General features: G+C 32.4%; 1 protein-coding gene across 2 annotated transcripts in view; it reads right to left on the bottom strand.

Moving 5' to 3' along the window:
• The window catches only part of LOC115878539 (formin-like protein), a 237,038-nt gene that overhangs the window by 18,305 nt on the left and 192,990 nt on the right, over positions 1-25,743 (bottom strand). For both annotated transcript variants that reach the window (XM_030895062.1, XM_030895063.1), the window contains exons 6-14: positions 15,426-15,576; positions 11,107-11,355; positions 10,778-11,038; positions 9,051-9,297; positions 4,576-4,799; positions 2,707-2,906; positions 1,679-1,734; positions 1,329-1,621; positions 1,172-1,272 (exon numbers count right to left, since the gene is read on the bottom strand). In XM_030895062.1, coding sequence (XP_030750922.1) covers positions 1,172-1,272; positions 1,329-1,621; positions 1,679-1,734; positions 2,707-2,906; positions 4,576-4,799; positions 9,051-9,297; positions 10,778-11,038; positions 11,107-11,355; positions 15,426-15,576 — 1,782 coding nt within the window. The remainder of the gene's footprint in view (positions 1-1,171; positions 1,273-1,328; positions 1,622-1,678; positions 1,735-2,706; positions 2,907-4,575; positions 4,800-9,050; positions 9,298-10,777; positions 11,039-11,106; positions 11,356-15,425; positions 15,577-25,743) is intronic.

The following is a 25,743-nucleotide window of genomic DNA, read 5'->3' on the forward strand; positions in this document are numbered from 1 at the left end:
AGTAACAATTCTGCTGTATCTGAAAGTCTTCTGTTGGGAAGAAATGCGGAAAAAATATATAATGACATATTTTTATATTACATATTTCTATTTCTATTTCAAAGATTTTCTACAACTTTTTTTAATTTAAAACAAGTTTAGTTTTAACATTAATGTGTTTGTTTTGTAGTAATATATTGGTAAGCTGATTTTCACTTGATAATTAATACATAGAAAAACACATTGTACTAAATAATAAAATAACATATTAAAACTTCAATCATTATTGCTAATTACAGAAATTTCAAAAGAGAAAAGAAGCAAGAACAATGAGAAATAGCATCACTACTTTTTCACGTAATAAAAGAATATTTTATAGTTATTGTTCTCGAAGGTACCGAAAGAACCGGGAATTAATAATTTCGAGTCCCGGTTCTTTGATATCTCAAGAGAACCGGGAATTTCCGGCTCTAAACCCTAGTTACTATATTATCAAGAAATTATGTTTTTTTAACTAAAAAATTGCGCAGAAAAATCCTCATATTTCTGGGGCCAAAATATACTACCCCTAAAAATATTTGCTCTTATTTAAGACTCACCCTGTATAGGGCTATTCACGGTTATGTTACGTTATAGCGTTTCCGGAACCGGAGCTGTTTTTCGGAACAGGTAATTTCGGTACCATGCCTCTAAGGAACCAGGATTTCCAGTTTTTTTTTTGGTATTTTCGTTTTTTTTTTCAATTGCTATTTAACGAACTCTACCAAAGATATACAAAAAGCAAGGGATGGTTGTCTAAAGTAAAATCGATAAAAATTGAGGTTTAAATGAAAATAATTTCAAATTATTAAGTAATCAGTAGTAATCAGTCATGAGAAAATTAACCTGAACACAAACATGATCACAAATGACTCTTAAAAAAAACTCAAAGCATAATTTTTTGAATTATTACTACAATCAATAGCAGCACACAGTAAGGCACTCATTTTTTGTCAATCCGTCTCTGTGCTGGGACGCAACGCTCGAACCTCCCAGGTCGACGGACGGAACTCAACTAAAACGCTCTGCAAACTGCCGATATTCGACAGATTGTAAAAACTGGCAGAAAATATTTGGGAGAGTGCAACTACTCTTTTCCTTCTACTATGATATATCTAAGTTCAATTTAAAATACTTCAGTTTTAAACTTTACCTGTTGAGGTAATTACCAAAAGCTAGAATAACTTCCAATACAGAACGTAATTTTCTAGAATTCTTAACTGAATTTGACCCTGAGATTATTGCATGGATTTGCTAAAAAAACAATCAATATAATATGTAATACAAGAACTAAATAATGTAGAACTCACTGGCTGAATTAGATGAATATTATCAAAAAAGTTGCCAATATAACTCATAATCGACAATTTGGCAGAGATTCTTTCCACTTTAGTTAACTGAAGCAAAAATTTATCTTCCTCCGTTAACATATTAATATTTTTCTTCTCCAATACGTATTCTTTATAAGCTTTGGTTTCTTGTTCCGTCGGTACCATCCTCTGAAGTAATTCGACGTTTTCTAATGATAGTTGTTTCAGGTCTAGCATATTTATTGCGTTTATGACTTTTTCAGGTGGCATTTCTAACTTGCGTCTTGATATTGCTAAAACATACGAAATGTCAAGTGGTGTGAACTTTTCTAGCTCTGATATTCACTTACCAATATTCCTTAACCTTGTATGTTCCAATAAAGTGATATTTTCAGGCTTCTTAAACCTTAAAATCAAATAAATACTTTATTACATAAAAAATTCTTCAAAAGTTGTCAATTAATTTAGAACTTAGTTTGAAACACTTCTTGTTTCCACCATTACAAAGAATCGACGTCTGTAATGATGTACAAAATATTTATAACCCATGGTACAAAGAAAACAAGGTATGATCGATAGCGGCTCCAATTTCGTTTAGTTCGCGCATACCACCTGTGACGTCACTAGGAAAATAAGGAATAAATAAAAAATTAGAAAAGAAAATTGACAGGAGATCTGCATTTTTTGTATTTTTTAGGGTTATGGTTAAGTTGAGAATTGTTTATTTTTTCTGACTTTTTAGTTAATTAACTTAATAATTACTAAAACCAGCAGTTCCAAAGATATATTTAAAAATAAACGACAAAAATCCAAAATACTAATTATCTATTAACATGGATTTGGACGATGGAATAGGTAAGAATGCTAAAGTAGAAGTTCAAAAAGTAGAATATTATTTTATATTAAATGAGGTATTGTACCAACAATCAATTTATATTAATAACGGAGATTAAAAAATAACAGAATAAACAGTTCTTTTTTTATACTACAAATAAACTATAGAACACAACAGTATTTAAAAAATTAAATAAAAAAGTTATGCCCCGGCCGAGATTCGAACTCGGTCTCTCGCTTCCTAGCCTGACTCTTCACGCACTGCTCCACAGTAACTTGCTTAGCGATAGTTCAATGATGGTATATAAATAAAAAAAACAGGTTCATTACAATATCTCGAGGATTTGAATTGGGGCGCGGAGCGTGCTGACTAATGGCGCGTGTTATCACCTGTGACGTAGCGACCAACCTGCGCAATATCATACCTTGTTTTCTTTGTACCATGTTATACCCCTTTAAATTCATAACAAATGTCAAAATATATTGAATCATGATTACCCAAAAACGGTCTCTTACAGTCAATATAATCAAAAATTCTTTTTACCTTTTACTTGGAAATGTTTGTAATCCGTCAGTATCACAGGTTCCATTAGCAAGAAGTCCAGCGCTGCCAATTTTGAATTTCTCTTCAAATTCACCAAAATCGATTTGATTATGTAGTTTATCGTCGTCTAATTCGTTGAATATAGTTCCACGAACTTGATTTGGCTTTAATGCTATCCAATTAATAGTGGGTAATTTGTACTGAAACAAAAAAAATTAAAATATCAAACCAACTTTAACACTATTAAAACTATATAAAAAAATGGGGATTATGTAGGCGCTCTTTAGGCGTTTTTAAGTACCCAAATCACCGAAATAAGCGCTCTTACAACAAAGAGTGTTTAGGGGCCAATCTAAGTTTTATCTCTCCAAAAAAATCCTTTATGGGTATTTCGCCACTGCACTGCAAACAATTGATTTTTAACAGAACGTCAACGGTTTCTTGTAGACGTATCTGTTTTAAAACAGTAAAGTGTTTTCGAATAGTTGAATTTAAATATTTTAAATAGTTTTTTTCTTTGAATTTTTTTTGCTTCCGACGACGGAAAAAGATAAACTTTCCGAAACGTTAAGCATTTTTTCTTTGTTAGGCAAGTTTGTATAACTGTAAACATAACTTCTGACAAACAGTGTCCGTTTAGGTTTAATGCAGAGGTGTTTACAAAAAATAACTATTTTAATTTGTAGATTTTCTTGCAGTGCAGTGGCGAAATACCCATAAAGGATTTTTTTGGAGAGATGAATCCGTCACATAGGTATAGACATTTTTTAATAGTTTTATATTAATCCATTAAGCGCTATAGCAGATTTTGAAAAAGAGAGAACTCAAACATATTATTAGGTTTTTATTCCTCTAGAACACTTAATTCGGCAATAGGGTACGTAAATAGTACTTATTTATTTGCAAATTGTTTATACCGGTTGCGTCTCAAAAGTGGCTCACCCCTATAACTTTTTTATTTTATCAAATAATAAAACGAGAGTTGGTATGTTAGTATAATATGACATAAATTAGAATTAAATGACGTATTCAATTGTTTTTGGTCACTTCCTGTTTCACCGGAAATGACTACAACTTTTGATTTTTAAATGACATCCTCGGTATTTTTTTACTTTATTGAAAAGAATATGACACTCTGAATAGAATGACATATCATATGTCCACTTTTGACATTTTCGCATATGGTTTATTTGACATTGTAACATGCGGTTCATAACGACAATTTGACTCGAAACAGCAAGTGTGTGGTACCAAATTATTCGTAAAAAAATGCTTCTTCCAAATATGCTAATGGGCCACCCTTGTTCCACTTGAAAAAATTGAGATATGATTAAAAATACGATTTGGGTATCTTTTAACCAGCCAGGACAAGACACGAAAAACATTAGACGGTCAAATATATTTTTCCAAGGCTTCTTGATTAAAAATTAGTGTTTTTAACACAGCCATGGCACTCTAGATTAAAATTTAAAATACGATTTGTTTTTAAGCGAAAATGTCAAAAGTTGACATATGATATGTCATTCTATTCAGAGAGTCATTTTCTATCGTATAAAGTAAAAATATACCGAGGGTGCCCTTTAAAAATAAAAGTAGTCATTTCCGGCGAAACAGGAAGTGACCAAACGTAATTGAATACGTCAATCAATCCTAATTTATGTCATATACTAATATACCAACTCTGGTGTTTTATCTGAAAAAAAAATTATAGGGGTCAGCCACTTTATGCAATTTCTCCGTTGCAAAATTCAAGTTTTATCAATATATGCTGGAACTTCTACATTATGTCACTAATAGCAGTTATTATTAACTATATCAGAACTTTATTTCCCAATGTATTAACATTTTACTTAATTTACACATAGGTACCTTAGTCTGAACTTTGCGCTTAATCGTCATCGCTCCTTCTGGTGCCTGCATGAACCCGGCCGGCGGCGGAGGTATTGGTACTCCCGACAATCCCGGCATGTCCGGAGCTCTGGGAGGTGGCGGCGGACATGGCGGAGGAGGAGCAGCCGGCGCTGCAGGTGGACATGGTGGAGGTGCTGGTATACTTGGTGGCGGTGGAGGCGGAAGAGTAGTGGATTGGGTACCTAAAAAGAGCAGATATAAATATTAACGAATACAACCAAAGTTATGGAAATGTTGGAACAATTTTCTGATCTCAACAACATCGAGCTTATAATAATTCAAAAGATTGCAGGAATAACATACAGTGTATATTATTTTCCAGGATTTCTTTCTTTTATCTACGGTCCAAGATAAAAATGAACAGCATGGTGATTTCAAAAACGGTGATATGTTAAATTAGAGTGCGCCTTGTTGAACCCGAAAAGGTCAACTTTAAAAATCTGAAAAACTTGATTACTTCCAATATTTTAGAAAACCCGAATTTTCACTAGCGTCTACGTCTTTCTAGTCTACTCGGGCACTCAATATTGTTGCCATGTCTTAGATCTTCTAAAGGCGCATTCTCACGACTCGTGTACTTGACAAAAATTTATTATTAGAATATACGCCATGTCGTGAGAACGGTTTCCTTGATCACTCGTCGCGTCCCCACTCTCTGTCGGTAAATATAGCCCGAGTCAAAGGATCATAATAATTATTCGTACACTTGCCAAGTGTACTTGGCCAGCCTTGTCTATACTTGCTGAAGCGCAAAAAAAACGACTGCGCAACTAATTGTACTGTTATAGAGTATGTCCCGTTTATTTCCGGATCGTAGTATTTTTCGAGTTAATTGCGGATAATTTATAACGGTAAAAAAATAATAGATTATATAATATCAAATTTACATAAATAACTTCAATATTCGCGACATACCTAAATCGTTCTCACAGCAATAAATGGAGTGCATAAATGAAGACTACACGGGAAAAACCAGATATGTCACATTTTCATAGAAATTAAGATAGCGATACAACTTTATAGACAAATGTTAACGTCATTCGAGAAAAAAGAAAGCAATAATACGCTTAGTCCCAGAGATATTACAGCTTGATTATTTTGCCGTACAAAGGAAAAACCAGAATAGTCGACGCGTAAATGGTAAAAACCAGAGATGTGCTTACGCATGGGCGACAAGCATGCATCTTGCAATTAGTATTATATGTTATAAATTAATGTATTGTAATAAAAACCTACTTCTCTCTAAAAAAATCCTCTATGGGTATTTCGCCACTGCAAGAAAATCTACAAAATAAAACAGTTTTTTGTAAACACTTCTGCGTTAATCCCAAACGGAAACTACTTGTCAGAACAGGTTTACAGTTATACAAATTTGTCTAAGGAACAAAAAAACCTACTTAAATATTAGTTTTCTTTCTACAACAAAAAAATAATAGTTTAGATTTAGGTTTTATACAACCTTTAATTGGACATCCCTGGTTTTCCCCTGTTTTGTTTTGCATTTTGACAATTTTATTTCGGTATTTCAGAATATGACGATAATTCACAATATTAATAATTCAGAATTGGTAGTAATATATATTTTTCTAATTATTCAACCGAAAATAACATATTTCTTTAAAAACACTAAATTGCATTTTTCTCGGCTCCGTGTAGTCTTCAAATGATGTTGTTTTGGAATTTATGGATTTATACGAAAATTACAGTAAAAGAACTTAACAAGAAAAAAGAATCAATAGCAACGACAATTTCGGGACGACCGGTATCCATCGATGCGACTATACTGTTTACTTGCCAAGGATTTAAAAAATGTTTGTCCTGGCGTACTTGTTTGTGAGCGCCACACTTGCCGATGTTGTTTACAAAGAGGGAACTGGTGGGGATACTTGCCAAATACGCAAATATTGGCGTACTTGCCAAGTAGACGAGTCGTGAGAGTGTGCCTTAATGTATAAACAATGTTGTTTAATTCTTTTATAATAATTTTTATTTTGGTTCAGATGGTTTAATAAGTTTTGTGGGCTTTATCAAAGGGTTTATCTAAGCGTATTTTTTGAACTAAAGTATTAAGTACTAGTTTTCTTTTTGAATAATACCGTATGATCGAAAAAAGACAGCGTCTGGTTTGGCTTGGAACTGAATATCGATGGCATTCCCCATATAATTTTACATATAAAATGACAGCGATCTTCATTTCATAGCCATTGCTGACGCGGTTTTTTTCAATCACATTGTATTTTTGTTTCCAGGCTCTTTTGATTCTTTATTATATTCTATCAAAGGTGGTATCTATACACTAGAAAGCTCTTAATGTTGGTCCAATAGAAGCTTGTTTTGTTTAATTTACATCCAGTAGAAGGGCAATTGCACATGTTATATGCGAGAAAAATGGAAAAACATAACTTTACCAGAGACAACTAATAATAGTTATATCTGACTTTACTAAAGCAAATCGTGTATGCATATGTGAATGCACAGTCCGGTTGCTGGTACGGAAACGCTACGTGTATGATAATGTGCATCGACCTTTTACACTACTACTTACGACTTTGATAATTTGGTCAATTACTTTATGCCACTTGTGCATATGATTTTAAATAACTTGTTAAACTCTTTGCACTAAAATCTTTGACACAGAATTCACAGGAAAATGCGATATTTTAGTTTTGCTAAAGTAAAGGTGCAATTTCCTATATCTGGTTAGGATAAACTTTTTTAACATATTTCCAAAGCATTTATTTTTGCTTTATTTAGTAGTCTGATTACTATTAATATAAGTATACCCAGTACCTAATCTGTGCTAACTAAGAACTTTGAAATAAACTGTAAAAATAAACGTCTTTAGTTTAGCTAACAATTAGGCAACATTGTTGGGTGCCCGAGGAGACTAGTGGGATGTAGACGCTAGTATTTCTCCCGATGTTGGTTTTATTTTTATTTGCCATTTAGGTTTCTTCTATGCGGCCTGTTAAGGCAAACACGTTAACTACAATAAAATTGAGATTTAAGTGTGTAGTTAAAAAAATAAAGGTATTTTCCAATTAAATGAAAAACAAAAACACCTTCTCTTGTTGGTTCAGTATATGGCTCTACTTCTTAATAAATGCATTAAAAGATAATTAAAAATTGCTTTAATATGAATTTTAATTAAATTCGTTTCTGGTGTAACTCAACTTATCTTACTTTCATTGACAAACATAGATTTTGACGGCTTGATTGAATTTTGTCATATTGAGAAATGTTACATGAGAAGAACTATACCCTGCTAGTCATCTAAACTATGTGGTCTGGATTTTAATGCGTGTGACAGAGAATAATATAAGTGGCCGTTTGACAGACAGAGAGAAAAAATCAAAAGTGGCATACAGTGCTGCCGGTTTTTTACGTTTGTAGGAAAATGTGTGTAGAAAAATATACGCTATTTTAAAAACCTTCATGCATACTACTGAAATGAAAATAATATATCTAAGCTAAATATAATCTATTGCAGCTGTAGTAAATTAAGTAACTAATGGTGAAAAATAAAGTTCCAACTCTAGATGCAACATTTTTTATAAGCTTTTATTTAATTTGCTTTGTATGTAACTATCTATGTATGTATTGTTTGGGGCAAATCTTGTAAGCTAAATTAGAACCATTTCCTTTTATTGTAGGAAATTGAAATTTGGCATGTAGGTTCAGTCCTGATGACAATACATTTTTTTGCAAGGCATGACCCGAATTTTTGACAGCTGTCAAAATGGCGGCATTTTTAGGGTTTTTGATTTTTTTAAATTCTATTTATGAATGGATCGGGCTGAAATTATATATATAGGTATATTGTCGGTATATACCAAATACGTTTAAATTTACATATACCGCGGCCTCCCCATAAGAGCAATGAGAGAATGACATTGTAAACATTTATATATGTTTATTTTAACAATAAGACTGACAATATTATTTGTATAATGTTTTGTATTATCTTTTGTTTGTTTGTTTGTGTACCTTGTTTTTTTTTACCTTGTTTGTTAGTTTACCTTTGTCCACAAATTGAAAAATTTTTTGACAATAAAGGCATTTATTTATTTATTTATTTACAAATCGGTATAGGAGACTTTATATAACAATATTAAATAAACATGGCTTATGCCCCTCTCATTGAATATAAATGCTCTTAACTCAGGGTGCATCCATACTATCCTAGAAAAAGCGGAAAAATTCATCTGTCAGAAATTTTATCTATCAAAAATTTCAGCCAATAGAATTACTGGAAATCTATTCAAGGTCGTTATGCGTTACGCCGATACGCCGTTTCTAGGATAGCGTGGATGCACCCTCAGATTTTATACACCATTAGCTGTATTTACACTGTTGCAAATATTGTTTACAACATTTTGATAATTTCGGAGCATGTCTAAACATATGATTTAATAAAAAATCACTAAACTTACTTGAGGAACCTTTAGGTAGCGTGTTATTCTCCAATTCGGCGATTTTACTCTCAAATATCGATTGCCTATTTTTCGATTCTTCTTCGTGATGTTGAACCACCCTTCGTAACGTCGACACTTCTTCGTCGGCTCTCTTTTTAAATTCGACTAAATCATCTCTTTCTTGTCTAGTTTGAATTAAATCTGCTTCTAGCATTCCTATTTTCTCCAACGCTGCATGTTCTATATCTTGTAACCTTTCATGTAGCTAAACAATAATATACATGACAGCATTAGGAAACAAAAAATCAAATCCCACAAAAATATTAAACAGAATATTGTATAATAGTATATTTGGATAATTTTTTTTCTTTTAAAAATAATACTTGCTTCGATAATATCTCTAGTAGACTATTTTATAAAGGCTCTCATGCCAGTCATATGCACGACTGGCGGAAAATAGATGGGGCTGCATCTTTAGCATTTTGCGCTGGATGTATATCATGACAGTAATACCCATTATTGCCTATGGGGCAGTTGCTTGGTAGACCAAACAGAGTAGGTAGAAATCAAAACCTGTGCAAAGTGCAGAGACTGCCATGCGTCTGCATCACAGGAGCCATGAGAACATGCCCAGCAGCAGCAATGGAGGTGATTCTAAACCTAACACCACTGTATTGTCGGTAGATATGTCAATGCGACAATGACTAGAATGGTCAATGCCGAAAACAGTACTGAGAGAATTTTTAGTTCAGGAGCTTGGAACACCCTCAAAAACAACTCACAGTGGACGACATACCAAGAGTGTACAATTTTGAGAAACATCTCACTGTAGTATTGAGCAATAAAAAGAGTGGAGAGAGAAACGTTTGCTCAGCAGGTAAAAAACCATACCATACCGTGGTGTATTGATACCTCCAAAGCCAAAGCAGGAACAGGGATAGAAGTAATAGGAGAGATAGGAGATGGAATTACTCCAAGCCAACGGGCAATTCGAATCTGGTCAAAGAATGCCTAGAGAAGCGGAACAAATTAGGCCAACATAATAAATCCTTCTAATCTGGGTGCCGACCCTTCAAGAGATAGAAGGCAATGAAAAAGCAAATATTCTAGCTAGAAAAGGAATGAACACTCCACTAACTGGGACCAGACCCCTTCTGCTTCCTAGGAGGAAACCAACCACCTGGAATAGAAACCCTCCAACAAAACACTCGTAGAAATTAAAAATGAAGAATATAAGACCCAGAAAAATCAAAGAATTTCATTAACCATGTTAGCATAATCAGCAGATGATTTAGTTTTAATCATCTGCTGTTGATTTGGTAAGATGGTTAGCGAAACGAAAAGTGTTTTGGTGTATTGTGGCGAATTAGTGTTTTATTTTGCTGGGCTAACACCCTCAACTGTAACAACTGTAACAACGACGAATGCATATTCTGTGGGGAAAATGGATAAACACCAAAACGGTTCATCACTGAGTGCGCCGAGACGACAACCATTCGTGCCATGAACTTTTGGTACGACCGATATCGGAGATGGAGAACTATCCTCTGTAAAACCGTCTCAGATACCGGCACATGTCAAAACCTGGAGATTGTATGATGAGTTATAACTCAAGGGGACACAATTATTGTGGTCGAGGTGATTAACCCCCCTCCCATACATTCTACAAGACTATATTCTTAAAAAAAATAAGTATTTAACTCTGAAGTATTTATCCAAATATACATATTACAAAATCATAATACCTGCGCTACTTCATCCTCTAGTTCACCAACTTTCTCTAAAGCTGCTGTTTTGGTTTCACTATCTTCCATTAATGCCGCCACATCGAATACGTTATCCAGATAAGCAGATATCTGAACCTGCAGTTCTTCACTCTCTGTAAACCTTAATTTCTCTAGGTAATTGTCTAATCCTAAAGCAGTAAATTCATACTGCAAATGCACCCTAAAGTTCATATCTTCGACAGAATGAACTATTATATTTACAAATTGCATACAGGCCACCTACAAAAAAATGTAGTCGTTTACTAAACCCCAATATGAAAAATAATATATTTGTGTAACTAACTTACCATAAATTCTATATGAAATGCTTCGAAATTTAAAAAATAGTCCATAAGCGTTTGAAACCTGTGTACCTCATGACATACTTCTTTAAAATTATCAAATGCTGAAAGTATAATTTCATGTCCACCCTTGACCAGACAGATCGCAGCTAACAATTCTAATACTAAGGCTTTTGTTCGAAGACTTTTGTGAATTAAACTAAGTGATATGCTATTTATAGCTTCTCTATGTTGGATTACCATATTAAAGCCATACTGAAAAGAAAATTAATGGAATTTATTAATTTGAAAATTAAAGCTTAAGTTTTTGAGAAAAATAAAAAAATATAGTTTTTTTTTCAAATATGTTTGTATTCCAATCCATTTTCATTCTTTGATAGATGGTTTTTATTAATTTTGATTAAGGTCATATTTTTTGCTGTTTTAACATGTTAAAGAAGCACAAAATTTATAATTACCTTTTCGTAGCATTGAACTAAATAACTTTTGTGCTTTTTTAATGTATTTACTTCAATGCTACGAAAAAGGTGATTATAAATTTTGTGTGCTTTTTTAACATATCAGAATATTGACGTTAATCAAAATTAATAATAGTCATCTATCAATAAATCAAAACCTTAAAATGATATAGCCATAGGCCATAGAAACACGCGTTTTGATTTTTGAAACTTCGTTCTCTTGAATTCAACTATATTTTTTTATTTTTCTCTAAAACGGAATTAATCATTTTCGACAAGCAAAAATGTTTGCGAAGAATGTATTTTTCTCAAAAGCTAATAATAAAAAAGTTTTTCCTCTTGTAAAGACAATCCGGGGACATACTGTTCAGAGCGACAGTTTGAATTGAAATGACATTTTGTGAGCATATGTAGGTTAATTCAGAGCACTTTTTAAAAATATAGAGAGTTCTACAGGGTGTCCCCAAAAAAAGTTACATATCAAAGTTGTGTTTTTTGTGATGGAACACTCTATACAGGTTGTTAACTGGACAGTTACTTATAGGGGAACAGAATGGCAACACTGCCTATTGAGAACGCATGCACTTATAGCTGCTTATAGGGTTTTCTGCCGACTCGTCCCGTTTCGCATTTATACAAATATTATTATTTATCGCCTTAGGAAGGCCTATAATCACCAAAAAATATATGAACAAAATTAATACATGAGCAGCAATACAAATACCAAAAATTGAATATCAGTGTTTTTATTATAGTGGAAGCGTGTTTAAGTGACCGCATTTTTCAATTAAATTGGGGTGAATATTGTGTAGGCGAAAAGAATATTTCCTAGCTGCACAAAATGGAGAAAAACCCTTATAGTACGTACATCCTTTTTCCATATTAGTTGTTGTTAAATTCGATCACTGCTTTTATATACATGTCCATTACAAAAAGTAAAATCGAGTCTGAATGAAAACTAGTAGTGTAATTTTATTTTAAAAAAATTGTATAAAATGGTAGACGAGATTTTTCGTGTAATGTTGTCCCAAGTATTGTACTTTAAAACCATTATTTCAGTTTCTGCGGAAAACTGCGATATTTTAAGTTTTCGATTTTTTTAGGAGAATGTCTAGTACTTAAAATAAAAGATATGTTTGAACAATGGTACAATAGTGCCAAAAGTGAAAGAGTGTGAAATGTGTGAAAAAAATAAGTTATGTTTACATTTAGAAGATTGTTGATTGGTTTTTACAAGAAAGTCGTTTCCAGGTGAGAAAGTTCTTGAAACTTTTTCGTTTTTTGTTGAACTTAAATTATTGTCCTTTATGATTTTAATTTAATTGTTTTAATTTTCAAGAGCTTGCCATAATGTTATCTGTGATTTTTTAACCTTTTTTGAAAAAATTTGTTTAACGTTTTAAATTGTTTTGTGATTGTATTTTATATTTTTTGACCTCTGTATGATTATTGGAATTTGTTTATTATTCTGATTGTAATTATTTTAACTTTCTTGGGCCTGAAGATGGGAATTGTTAAGTCCCGAAACATGTCGCCCCCTCCTTTTTTTAAAGCAAATTAAATTTAAATAAACATCTTAAAAGATTGTGAGTTTTTTGTCCCCTACCCCTCGTCAGAGGTTTTACTTTAATATGTACTCACACTGGGTTGGAGAACGTTTTGTTTTTAATTTGTTATTTACTAATAATGAGAAATAATTACCCTTTGGGCTGCAGGAAATTTTTTTCATATTTATAAAAATTATAATTAATTTTTTTTTGCCAAAAATATTTTTAGTTTATTTTTATATCATGAAAATTAGTTTAAAATATAAAATATTATGTTATCTTTTATTAGTAATGTAAGTAAATACATTTTCTGGAGGTGAAAATCGAGTTTTCCATTTTTGTCCACTTTTCCCTATACTTCAAAACACTGTGCGTCGCGTCGTATCAACGAGCGGGCCGAGGTTGCCATATTTCAACCATAAAGCTAGTGCCGCGAGTAATAAACAAATTAACAACCTGTATATTAATTGATTTTCGGATACTGGGAGAAAAATAAAGGTGAGTTTTATAAGAGAAGTACAGGGTGGGTCAAATTCGACGCTTTTAAATGGAAACACCCTTTTCTATAAGAGATAGACAAAAACTAATATCGGTGTCTGGAGCTCAATTTTGTCAAAAACATGATGGTGAAAATCACATATCGATATCTGTTACTGTTTCGGAGTTACGAGGTGTTTTTCAAAAATATGCATTTTTAACAAATCGCTGTAACTTTTTTGCTATGGAAAATTTTGTATTTTTATGAAAACATTTCCAAAGCACCTTTTTACGTAGAATTTAATGTCTTATTACGTCTATCTCCTATAGAAAAGGGTGTTTCCATTTAAAAGCGTCGAATTTGACCCACCCTGTACATATATGACTAAAATGTAATTGCACATATGCCTTTTAAAATGAAAAGATCCGTTTGAAAAGACAATCATTTTATGCAGTTAACAGGAAAGGAAGCATTTTGAGCATTTGATTTCATCTAGCTTAATTTTTGTCACATAATTATAGGTTTATATTCATGAAAATTAGTTTAAAATATAAAATATTATGTTATCTTTTATTAGTAATGTAAGTAAATACATTTTCTGGCGGTGAAAATCAAGTTTTCCATTTTTGTCCCCCACTTTCCCCTATACTTCAAAACACTGTGCGTCGCGTCGTATCGACGAGCGGGCCGAGGTTGCCATATTTCAACCATAAAGCTCTTGCCGCGAGTAATAATCAAATTAACCACCTGTATATTAATTGATTTACGGATTCTGGGAGAAAAATAAAGGCGAGTTTATAAGAGAAGTACATATATGACTAAAATGTAATTGCACATATGCCTTTTAAAATAAAAAGATCCGTTTGAAAATACAATCATTTTATGCAGTTAACAGGAAAGGAAGCATGTTGAGCATTTGATTTCATCTAACTTAATTTTTGTCACATAATTATAGGTTTATATCTAGTTTTAATTCTGTAATACTTAAAATATGTTTTAAACGGGTATCTTTTTATTACCGTTGCGTATTTTACTCTACAATCTATAATTTTTGTTAAATTAACAAAAGGTATATCACACAGCCACACTAGATTTTTTCAAATAATAAAGATCTACTGACGCAAAATCATAAAAATTAAATATCTAGGAAAATCTATGTCTGAAGGAAAGAAAACGTTAATAATATTTTGAAGATATATAAATTCCCCATTGAACACCGGAAAAATATACTGGGTGTTCCATTTAAAATAAAGGAGTAACTTGCTTTTAAAAGTGACTAATGTTTAATGTTCCATATTAATTTTGTCGCACCCTGTATAACTTTTCGGGTTAAATTTCAATTTGGTTTAACATACAATGATTATTTTAATTAAATATCAGACTATACTAGGTCAATTAAAATTTAGGTAGCTGTTATCGAAATTTAAAATTTACTCTTCATTTTCACAAAATGTGAAATATGTCAAAATCCTCAGATTTTAGGTATATGCTTCTTTAATAAAACTCGCCTTTATTTTTTTCCTAAAATCCGAAAATCAATTAATATATAGGGTGTTCCATTGGAAAAAACACAACTTTGATGTGTAACTTTATTTGGGTACACCCCGTATAATTCTATATATTTTTATAAAATGCTTTCAGTTAACCTACATATGCTGCCAAAATTTCATTTCGATATAAACTACCGTTCTCGTTGGAGCTTCCGAGGAGTATGAGAGGCGCCACCGTGTATAATGTGAAATTATTTATTAAGTTCCTTATAAAGAGAAAATAACTAATTATAATAAAGATGCTTATCAAATTACGTAAAAATTCTTATAATAACGAGACCCAAAAGCTTACTTTATTATTCATTATTGCCCTCAGACACATGATACAAACGTGAATATCGTCTTTCGATTCTCCCATATTCAATTTCGCTACATGTTTGGATCGTCGCTTTAAACTCGGACTATCGCTCATATCTAACGGCATTCTTATGTAACCATTTGTTCTAAAACAAACAAAAATAATTATATTTTAAACACGGAACGCGGAACATAGGAAATCCCATGTAAATTTTAAAAAGGTTAAATATTATCTCCCCAGTTGATTTTATACAAACATTGTAATAGACTTTTTTGAAGAGGAGTTAAAGTTGTACTGTCGTCTAGAATTTTGTTTATTTGCAATAGCCATCTAAAAGTTATTTGCAAAAATCTACCTTAAAATTACTAAAAATTTATAATACGTCATGTCGTCAATATTTAGAGAAATCGGTGGAAAAAAATCCCACAGTTTTCAAAATGGTTTTAAATGGTTTCTCTAGACTTGGGTTGATATGTGTCAAAAGTCCCCAAAGATAGACAATGAGCTCGAGGAGAGGGGAGGAAATGTCACTTTTATGACTTTTATGAGCTTATATCCAAATAAAAATTTGACACTCTATATAAAAAATTGAAGCTCAGAAAATTCTTTACAAAATTGGTTCAATGCATTTTTTTCATAGGTCTAACCTTTTAAGAGTTACAGTGTTTTAAGAGTTACAGTGTATTTTCGTATTTAAAATCCAATTAAAGTCTAAATTTAACCTTTCATATTAATAATGGTAATATTAAGGGGTCCTTATGTTATCTTTCAAGTCTTCAGTTGGAAAGCATTAGTGCACACAGGACTTAACAATAACTTCAACTTAAAGATGAATGTTTGCCTCCTTTACTGTAAAAAAAGTATACCACAGCATGTAGCCCAGCTGCAAATATTCTAGAAAGTATACGAAAACCAAGAATCATCATCATTATTTCTTCCTATAGATACAGTTAACGTAAGTGTAATATTTACGTATCTGCACTACCCAATCCATTTTGCCAATATTGCCAGTCTTCCCTCGCAGAATTTCAAAGAGTCTTAAAAGCGCACAAAATGAAAGTGTGATTTCGGAATCTTCTCAACCTACAATAATTGAATACAATAATGATATCCACACACATAACATGAGTCCCCATACTTTAAAATTATCAATATTATTCCACATTATCCGTTTTAGACAAGTAATTTGTATTCAATAAAAAAAGTGATTTTAATTTACTATTTATAATAATGCATGTATCGCTTACTTTTTTAATTTAGTAGGTCTTTTAAATTATTTTTTAGTTTTGTACAATATTGATAGGTTGCAATATATTATGAAATTTAAATTACAAAAAATCTACGTTATTAAAGATAAAGTTCATTATAAGACTTTTGAATTGAAGAATTTTATGACGGTATTTCTTATTTCCGACACAAAAATTAATTCAGAAACATAATAATTCACTATTATTTTATAAATTTATTATTATTCATTTTGTTTCTTTAATATGTTACGTACATAATGTCGGTTTTGATTCTTTTTATTACACAAAATATAAAGCAAAATAATTGAACAGAAAACATTATCCTTGTTAACAAATAACTTGCGCAGTCAAGGAGTGATATATAGTATATACTAAAAGTTATACTTAATACTTAAAAAATCATGACATCGTACTTCTTCAAGGCTATTTGAACGAAAAACGTGCAATGAAAAGAAATGTGTTTGCACGGATTTGGAATATGCCATTTGATTTAGTATCCAAATTTATGAAGGGCATAGTTCGGAAACCATAAGTCCGAATTCACAAATGTATAGAATCATTTTTATAGAGAATGTTGTCAGCTTTATTTTTATATATAGGGCGTTTTTCGGTAGATGTCCTAGATTCCGAGATATAAACAAAAAAGTGAAAAAATTATTTAACTCCTCCCCAATCCTCGAGCTCATCGTCTATCTTCGGGGACTTTTGACACATATCAGCCCAAGTCTAGAGGAACCCTTTAAAACCATTTTCAAAACTGTGGGATTTTTTTTCCACCGATGGGCCTTTTTTTAACTAATTTGACTCGGGCTTATCAAAGTCAGAATCTTCAAAAATTATAAAATCTTTCAAAATCTAAACCGCTCTCATTAAAAACCAAAAAGTGTTTAAAGCGTCCATTTTCAAAGTAATTATTGCTATCTTGTAAGTTTAATTTAAGTATTATTTACTCAAACTCGTCATAATTGTGAAAAAGTGGCATTAAAAACTAAAAAAGATGAGCTGTGAACTGCAAAAACCATCGTGGATCGCGGCATAATGTCGGTTTCCAATGTTTCATAGGTATTTCATACATGTCCTTATATAAAATAAAGTTTCTTGTATGCAACACACTGTATTTTATTTATAAAATTAAAAGAAAATAATAATATATTTGAATAAATAATATTTGGCGATATAATTCAGGAAGGAGCCGAACCGCTCCGAAATTTTCAAAAGATTTGGGTCGCGACCGTTGCAAGAATAGCGCAAATAGTGTTTCCATTGTCCTTATGGGCACTTTCCAATCTAAACTTGTTTTATTTATCTATGGTGGTAAATTTTGGTGGTTTTTTTCTGAATTGGAATGATCATCTACAAAAGAATTAGTTGAACTGAGAATAGCATTCGCGGTGATATGACTTGTTTGCTATTCATTACTCGATCACTCGCAGGGCTCGCTATTATACCACATACATCCACAATAATTTAACAAATAAAAGAAATATTTGTAACTAAAGAAACTTTATTAAACTATACAATTAATAAAATGTTTATATAAACCCCCATTCACAGCCAAACAATACCCCAAATGATTGTAAAATTCACGCCTCACAACACAACTGTTAAGGGGAGAATCTTTAGCATTCCACAGAGGTGTCGTTTTCAGTCCATAATCTAAATGTCTGTATTTAATATGCCCATAAAGACGATTTTTGAGTGTGCTCCACAGAAAGAAGTCGTTCGGCGAAAGATCCTGCGGTATTTTTTATTGTAATCCCCAATAAACGGGAGTCAATGTTTTTCTTTTCTTCAACATCAAGAATATTAAAGTCATTGTTATGTTCTTCCTGTTCAATTATTTTTGTCTTCACACTTCCATGTGCTTAAAACCTTAGTGCCTTTAGTTTCAAACCTCTGGTTTATTCTTGTGAACCATTTACTTATTCGGTATAGGTTTTCCGGAGACTGGGCTGCAAACATACCTAATACAGCGGGAATACTATTTCCAACAAAATGCCGTTTAACCATCGTAACTTTTTCAGAAGTTGCGAAATTCATAATTATTTTATACTAGCGTGTACCCGCGAATTCGTTCGCGTTGTATTAATCAAAAAATTATATAGAAAAGTTGGTAATATTTGAGGGGTAGTTTCATCTCGTTGGAATTTGACTTTCGAAAAATCCGTTTGACCAAAATAAGCTTTTTACGTCAAGCAGTTTAAGCAGAATCGTGGTTAATCAATTACCCAACTTTTTGGAACACCCTGTATGATTTTTTAAAAAATTTCAAAATATGTAAAAAAACAAAATAACTTATGCGTGTCCAAGCATTTTCCCGAAAGACTAACCGTTTTTTATATAACAAATATTGTTATATTTGAGGGGCGTTTTCACCCTCTTGGAATTTGAGATTCGAGAAAGCCCTCCTTATCAAACCTCTACACCCCACAGTCAATCCGGTGGCGGTGGAGGCGGAAGAGTAGTGGATTGGGTACCTAAAAAGAGCAGATATAAATATTAACGAATACAACCAAAGTTATGGAAATGTTGGAACAATTTTCTGATCTCAACAACATCGAGCTTATAATAATTCAAAAGATTGCAGAAATAATATACAGTGTATATTACTTTCCAGGATTTCTTTCTTTTATCTACGGTCCAAGATAAAAATGAACAGCATGGTGATCTCAAAAACGGTGATATTATATTAAACTAGAGTGCGCCTTGTTGAACCCGAAAAGGTCAAATTTAAAAATCTGAAAAACTTGATTACTTCCAATATTTTAGAAAACCCGAATTTTCACTAGCGTCTACGTCTTTCTAGTCTACTCGAGCACCCAACAATGTTGCCATGTCTTAGATCTTCTAAAGGCGCATTCTCACGACTCGTGTACTTGACAAAAATTTATTATTAGAATATACTCGCCATGTCGTGAGAACGGTTTCCTTGATCACTCGTCGCGTCCCCACTCTCTGTCGGTAAATATAGCCCGAGTCAAAGGATCATATTCGTACACTTGCCAAGTGTACTTGGCCAGCCTTGTCTATACTTGCTGAAGCGCAAAAAAAAACGACTGCGCAACTAATTGTACTGTTATAGAGTATGTCCCGTTTATTTCCGGATCGTAGTATTTTTCGAGTTAATTGTGGATAATTTAAAACGTTAAAAAAATTTACATAAATAACTTCAATATTGGCGACATACCTAAATCGTTCTCACAGCAATAAATGGAGTGGATAAATGAAGACTACACGGGAAAAACCAGATATGTCACATTTTCATAGAAATTAACATAGCGATACAACTTTATAGACAAATGTTAACGTCATTCGAGAAAAAAGAAAGCAATAATACGCTTAGTCCCAGAGATATTACAGCTTGATTATTTTGTCGTACAAAGGAAAAACCAGAATAGTCGACGCCTAAATGCTAAAAACCAGAGATGTACTTACGCATGGGCGACAAGCATGTATCTTGTAATTAGTATAATATGTTATAAATTAATGTATTGTAATAAAAACCTACTTCTCTCCAAAAAATCCTCTATGGGTATTTCGCCACTGCAAGAAAATCTACAAAATAAAACAGTTATTTTTTGTAAACACTTCTGCGTTAATCCCAAACGGAAACTACTTGTCAGAACAGGTTTACAGTTATACAAATTTGCATAAGGAACAAAAAAACCTACTTAAATATTAATTTTCTTTCTACAACAAAAAAATAATAGTTTAGATTTAGGTTTTATACAACCTTTAATTGGACATCCTGGTTTTCCCCTATTTGTTTTGCATTTGACAATTTATTTCGGTATTTCAGAATATGACGATAATTCATAATATTAATAATTCAGAATTGGTAGTAATATATATTTTTCTAATTATTCAACCGAAAATAACATATTTCTTTAAAAACACTAAATTGCATTTTTCTCGGCTCCAATTAAAATGGACAAAACTGGGGTTTTCCGTGTAGTCTTCAAATGATGTTGTTTTGGAATTTATGAATTTATACGAAAATTACAGTAAAAGAACTTAAAAAGAAAAAAGAATCAATAGCAACGACAATTTCGGGACGACCGGTATCCATCGATGCGACTATACTGTTTACTTGCCAAGGATTTAAACAATGTTTGTCCTGGCGTACTTGTTGAAATGGACACGTCGTGTGAGCGCCACACTTGCCGATGTTGTTTACAAAAAGGGAACTGGTGACATTGCTGACGCGGTTTTTTTCGATCACATTGTATTTTTGTTTCCAGGCTCTTTTGATTCTTTATTATATTCTAACTCAAGGTGGTATCTATATACTAGAAAGCTTTTAATGTTGGTCCAAACTAGAAGCTTGTTTTGTTTAATTACATCAGTAGAGCAATTGCACATGTTATATGCGAGAAAAATGGGAAAAACATAACTTTACAGAGACAACTAATAGTTATATCAGCTTTACTAAAACAAATCGTGTATGCATATGTGAATGCACAGTCCGGTTGCTAAGTGCGGAAACGCTACGTGTATGATAATGCATCCTTTTACACTACTACTTACGACTTTGATAATTTGATTCAATTCACTATACCACTTATTGCATATGATTTTAAATAACAACAAACTCTTGCACTAAAATTTTTTGACTGGGAATTCTAGGAAAATACGATATTTACTGCTAAAGTAAGGTGCAATTTCCTATATCTGGTTAGGACAAACTTTTTAACATATTTCCAAAGCATTTATTTTTGCTTTATTTAGTAGTCTGATTACTATTAATATAAGTATACCCAGTACCTAATCTGTGCTATTAAGAACTTTGAAATAAACTGTAAAATAAACGTCTTTAGTTTAGCTAACAATTGAAAATCATGAAATTAAGGAACAACAAACGGCAACATTGTTGGGTGCCCGAGGAGACTAGTGGGATGTAGACGCTAGTAATTTTCCCGATTTTGGTTTTATTTTTATTTGCCATTTAGGTTTCTTCTATGCGGCCTGTTAAGGCAAACACACGTTAACTACAATAAAAATTGAGATTTAACTATGTAGTTAAAAAAATAAAGGTATTTTCCAATTAAATGAAAAACAAAAACACCTTCTCTTGTTGGTTCAGTATATGGTTCTACTTCTTAATAAATGCATTAAAAGATAATTAAATATTGCTTTAATATGAACTTTAATTAAATTCGTTTCTGGTTTAACTCAACTTATCTTACTTTTATTGACAAACATAGATTTTGATGGCTTGATTGTATTTTGTCATATTGAGAAATGTTACATGAAAAGAACTATACCCTGCAAGTCATCTAAACTATGTGGTCTGGATCTTAATGCGTGAGACAGAGAATAATATAAATCATCGGTTGACAGACAGAGAGACAAAATCAAAAGCGGCATACAGTGTTGCCGGTTTTTTACGTTTGTAGGAAAATGTGTGTAGAAAAATATAAGCTATTTTAAAAACTTTCATGCATACTACTGAAATGAAAGTAATATATCTAAGCTAAATATAATATATTGCAGCTGTAGTAAAATAAGTAACTAATGGTGAAAAATAAAGTTCCAACTCTAGATGCAACATTTTTTTATAGGCCTACTTGTGCGGTTTGAAATTTTGATGCAAAATCCGGCAATAGCGCATAGAAGAAATGTATCGACCCAATTTTATCTCTTTTAATACGGTTTCCATTAAGCTGTCATCACCTTACACGTCAAATCAAACGCAGGCTTTGATGACCAAATCGGTATAAGGAGACTTAAATAAACATAGCTTATCCCCTCTCATTGAATATAAATGCTCTTAACTCAGGGTGCATCCGCTATCCTAGAAAAAGCGGAAAAATTCATCTGTCAAATTTTATCTATCAAAATTTCAGCCAATGATACTGGAAATCTATTCAAAGGTCGTTATGCGTTACGCCGATACGCCGTTCTGAGATAGCGTGGATGCACCCTCCAGATTTTATACACCATTAGCTGTACACTGTTGCAAATATTGTTTACAACATTTTGATAACTTCGGAGCATGTCTAAACATATGATTTAATAAAAAATCTAAACTTACTTGAGGAACCTTTGGGTAGCGTGTTATTCTCAATTCGGCGTTTTACTCTAAAATATCGATTGCCCTATTTTTCGATTCTTCTTCGTGATGTTGAACCACCCTTAGTAACGTCGACACTTCTTCGTCAGCTCTCTTTTTAAATTCGACCTAAATCATCTCTTTCTTATCTAAGTTTGAATTAAATCTGCTTCTAACATTCCTATTTTCTCAACGCTGCATGTTCACATATCTTAACCTTTCATGTAGCTAAACAATAATATACATGACAGCATTAGGAAACAAAAATCAAATCCCACAAAATTATTAAACAAGAATATTGTATAATAGTATATTTGGATATTTTTTTTTCTTTTAAAATACTGCTTCGATAATATCTCTAGTAGACTATATTATAAAGGCTCTCATGCCAGTCATATGCACGACTGGCGGAAAATAGATGGGGCTGCATCTTTAGCATTTTGCGCTGGATGTATATCATGACAGTAAGACCCATTATTGCCTATGGAGCAGTTGCTTGGTAGACCAAACAGAGCACGTAGAAATCAAAACCTGTGCAAAGTGCAGAGACTGCCATGCATCTGCATCACAGGAGCCATGAGAACATGCCCAGCAGCAGCAATGGAGGTGATTCTAGACCTAACACCACTGTATTGTCGGTAGATATGTCAATGCGACAATGACTAGAATGGTCAATGCCGAAAACAGTACTGAGAGAATTTTTAGTTCAGGAGCTTGAACACCCTCAAAAACAACTCACAGTGGACGAGATACCAAGAGTGTACAATTTTGAGAAACATCTCACTGTAGTATTGAGCAATAAAAAGATTGGAGAGAGAAACGTTTGCTCAGCAGGTAAAAAACCATACCATAACGTGGTGTACTGATGCCTCCAAAGCCAAAGCAGGAACAGGGATAGAAGTAATAGGAGAGATAGGAGATGGAATTACTCCAAGCCAACGGGCAATTCGAATCTGGTTAAAGAATGCCTAGAGAAGCTGAACAAATTAGGCCAACATAATAAATCCTTCTAATCTGGGTGCCGACCCTTCAAGAGATAGAAGGCAATGAAAAAGCAAATATTCTAGCTAGAAAAGGAATGAACACTCCACTAACTGGGACCAGACCCCTTCTGCTTCCTAGGAGGAAACCAACCAACTGGAATAGAAACCCTCCAACAAAACACTCGTAGAAATTAAAAATGAAGAATATAAGACCCAGAAAAATCAAAGAACTGCATTAACCATGTTAGCATAATCAGCAGATGATTTAGTTTTAATCATCTGCTGTTGATAAGATGGTTACCGAAACTGAAAGTGTTTTGGTGCATTGTGGCAGGTAGTGTTTTATTTTGCTGGAGCTAACACCCCAACTGCTTAACAATTATAATAGCGACGAATGCATATTCTGTGGGAAAAATGGATAAACACCAAAATGGTTCATCACTGAGTGCACCGAGACGACAACCATTCGTGCCATGAACTTTTGGTACAACTGATATCGGAGATGGAGAACTATCCTCTGTAAAACGGTCTCAGATACTGGCACATGTCAAAGCCCTGAGATTGTATGATGAGTTATAACTAAAGGGAACACAATAGAGCCGTTGAAAACCAGAGTGGTCTAACTCAAAAAATGTAATGGGGCTTCAAATTTAACGGTTTACTGTAAAATACTCACGTAAGATATTATCATTGTAACTTTGGTATTGTAACAAAATGGGACCAACTTAAATTTTCGCATAAAAGTAGATGATATTTTTTGTCAATTTATTTTGTATTTTTTAATTTTTTGATTTGGACCATTCTGGCTTTCAATTGATTGAGACTATTAGTGCATAATCTAAAATATGTCTTCATCTAAATAAAAGATATATACAGGGTGTTTCAAAACAAATGCGAAAAACTTTAGGGGGTGATTCCTTGTTCAAAATAAAGGGTAGTTTGCTTTATAAACGTTGGGTCAAAAGTCAACAATTAGGGAGATATCGCGGTACAAAGATGGCGGAAAAATAATGTTTTTATTTTTTATCTTGAAAACAAAGAGATAGACTAATGAGAATTTTATGGAAACATTACTGTTATGAAAACACACTTTCGAATTATTTTTTACTTTTTTTAAAATGAGTGGAGGGGTTGAAGCCTCATTCTTGTTAACGAAATTTAATGAAAAATCTTATCAAACACATACAAATGCTTTAATTTGGATAGTTTAGTTTGTTTAGAAACTTTTTACCTTTTATGTTTTTAATAAAACTCACCGATTGGAAATTAAAAAATAAACTGTAAAGCATGTCAGGATAAAAAACATTTTAGATTAAGAATCTAGTGATAATAACGATAATAATAATCATCTAGATAATAACGTATTGCAGTAGAGTAATGTCAAATAAAATAATATTAGGAACATCTTAAAAGTAGAGCGGCCGACTAGATTTTTTCCTAAAAAATTACAGCAGCCCACTAGATTCTTTATCAGAAGATGTTTTTGTCCTGACATGTAATACTTTATTTTAATTTCAAATCGGTGAGTTTATCAAAAAATACAAAGATAAAAAAAGTTTCTAAACAAACTAAACTATCCAAATTAATTTTTGCATGTATTTGATAAGATTTTTTCTTTAAAAATTTCGTTAACAAGAATGATGGGGTAGTTTATTTCAACCCCCCTCCCTCATTTTAAAAATTGAAAAATTACCAAACCATAACAGTAATGCTTCCATAGGAAATTTTATTAGTCTATCTCTTTTTCGTTTCAAGATAAAAAATAAAAACATTATTTTTCCGCATCTTTGGCTTCCTAATATCTCCCTAATGGTTGACTTTTGACCCAACGTTTATGAAGCAAACTACCCTTTATTTTGAACAAGGAATCACCCCCTGAAGTTTTTCGCATTTGTTTTGAAACACCATGTATATATTTTTTTAACTTTATCTATGTCTTACAAATAGAGTAATAAGTTAACAAGATATAACGGTTTAACAAGTTAAGAAATATATCTGACAGTATCAGAATAATTATGAAAAACACCCTA

Source organism: Sitophilus oryzae, unplaced genomic scaffold (genome assembly GCF_002938485.1).
Source record: "Sitophilus oryzae breed Bouriz unplaced genomic scaffold, Soryzae_2.0 scaffold_1517_pilon_pilon, whole genome shotgun sequence".
Lineage (NCBI taxonomy): Eukaryota > Metazoa > Arthropoda > Insecta > Coleoptera > Curculionidae > Sitophilus > Sitophilus oryzae.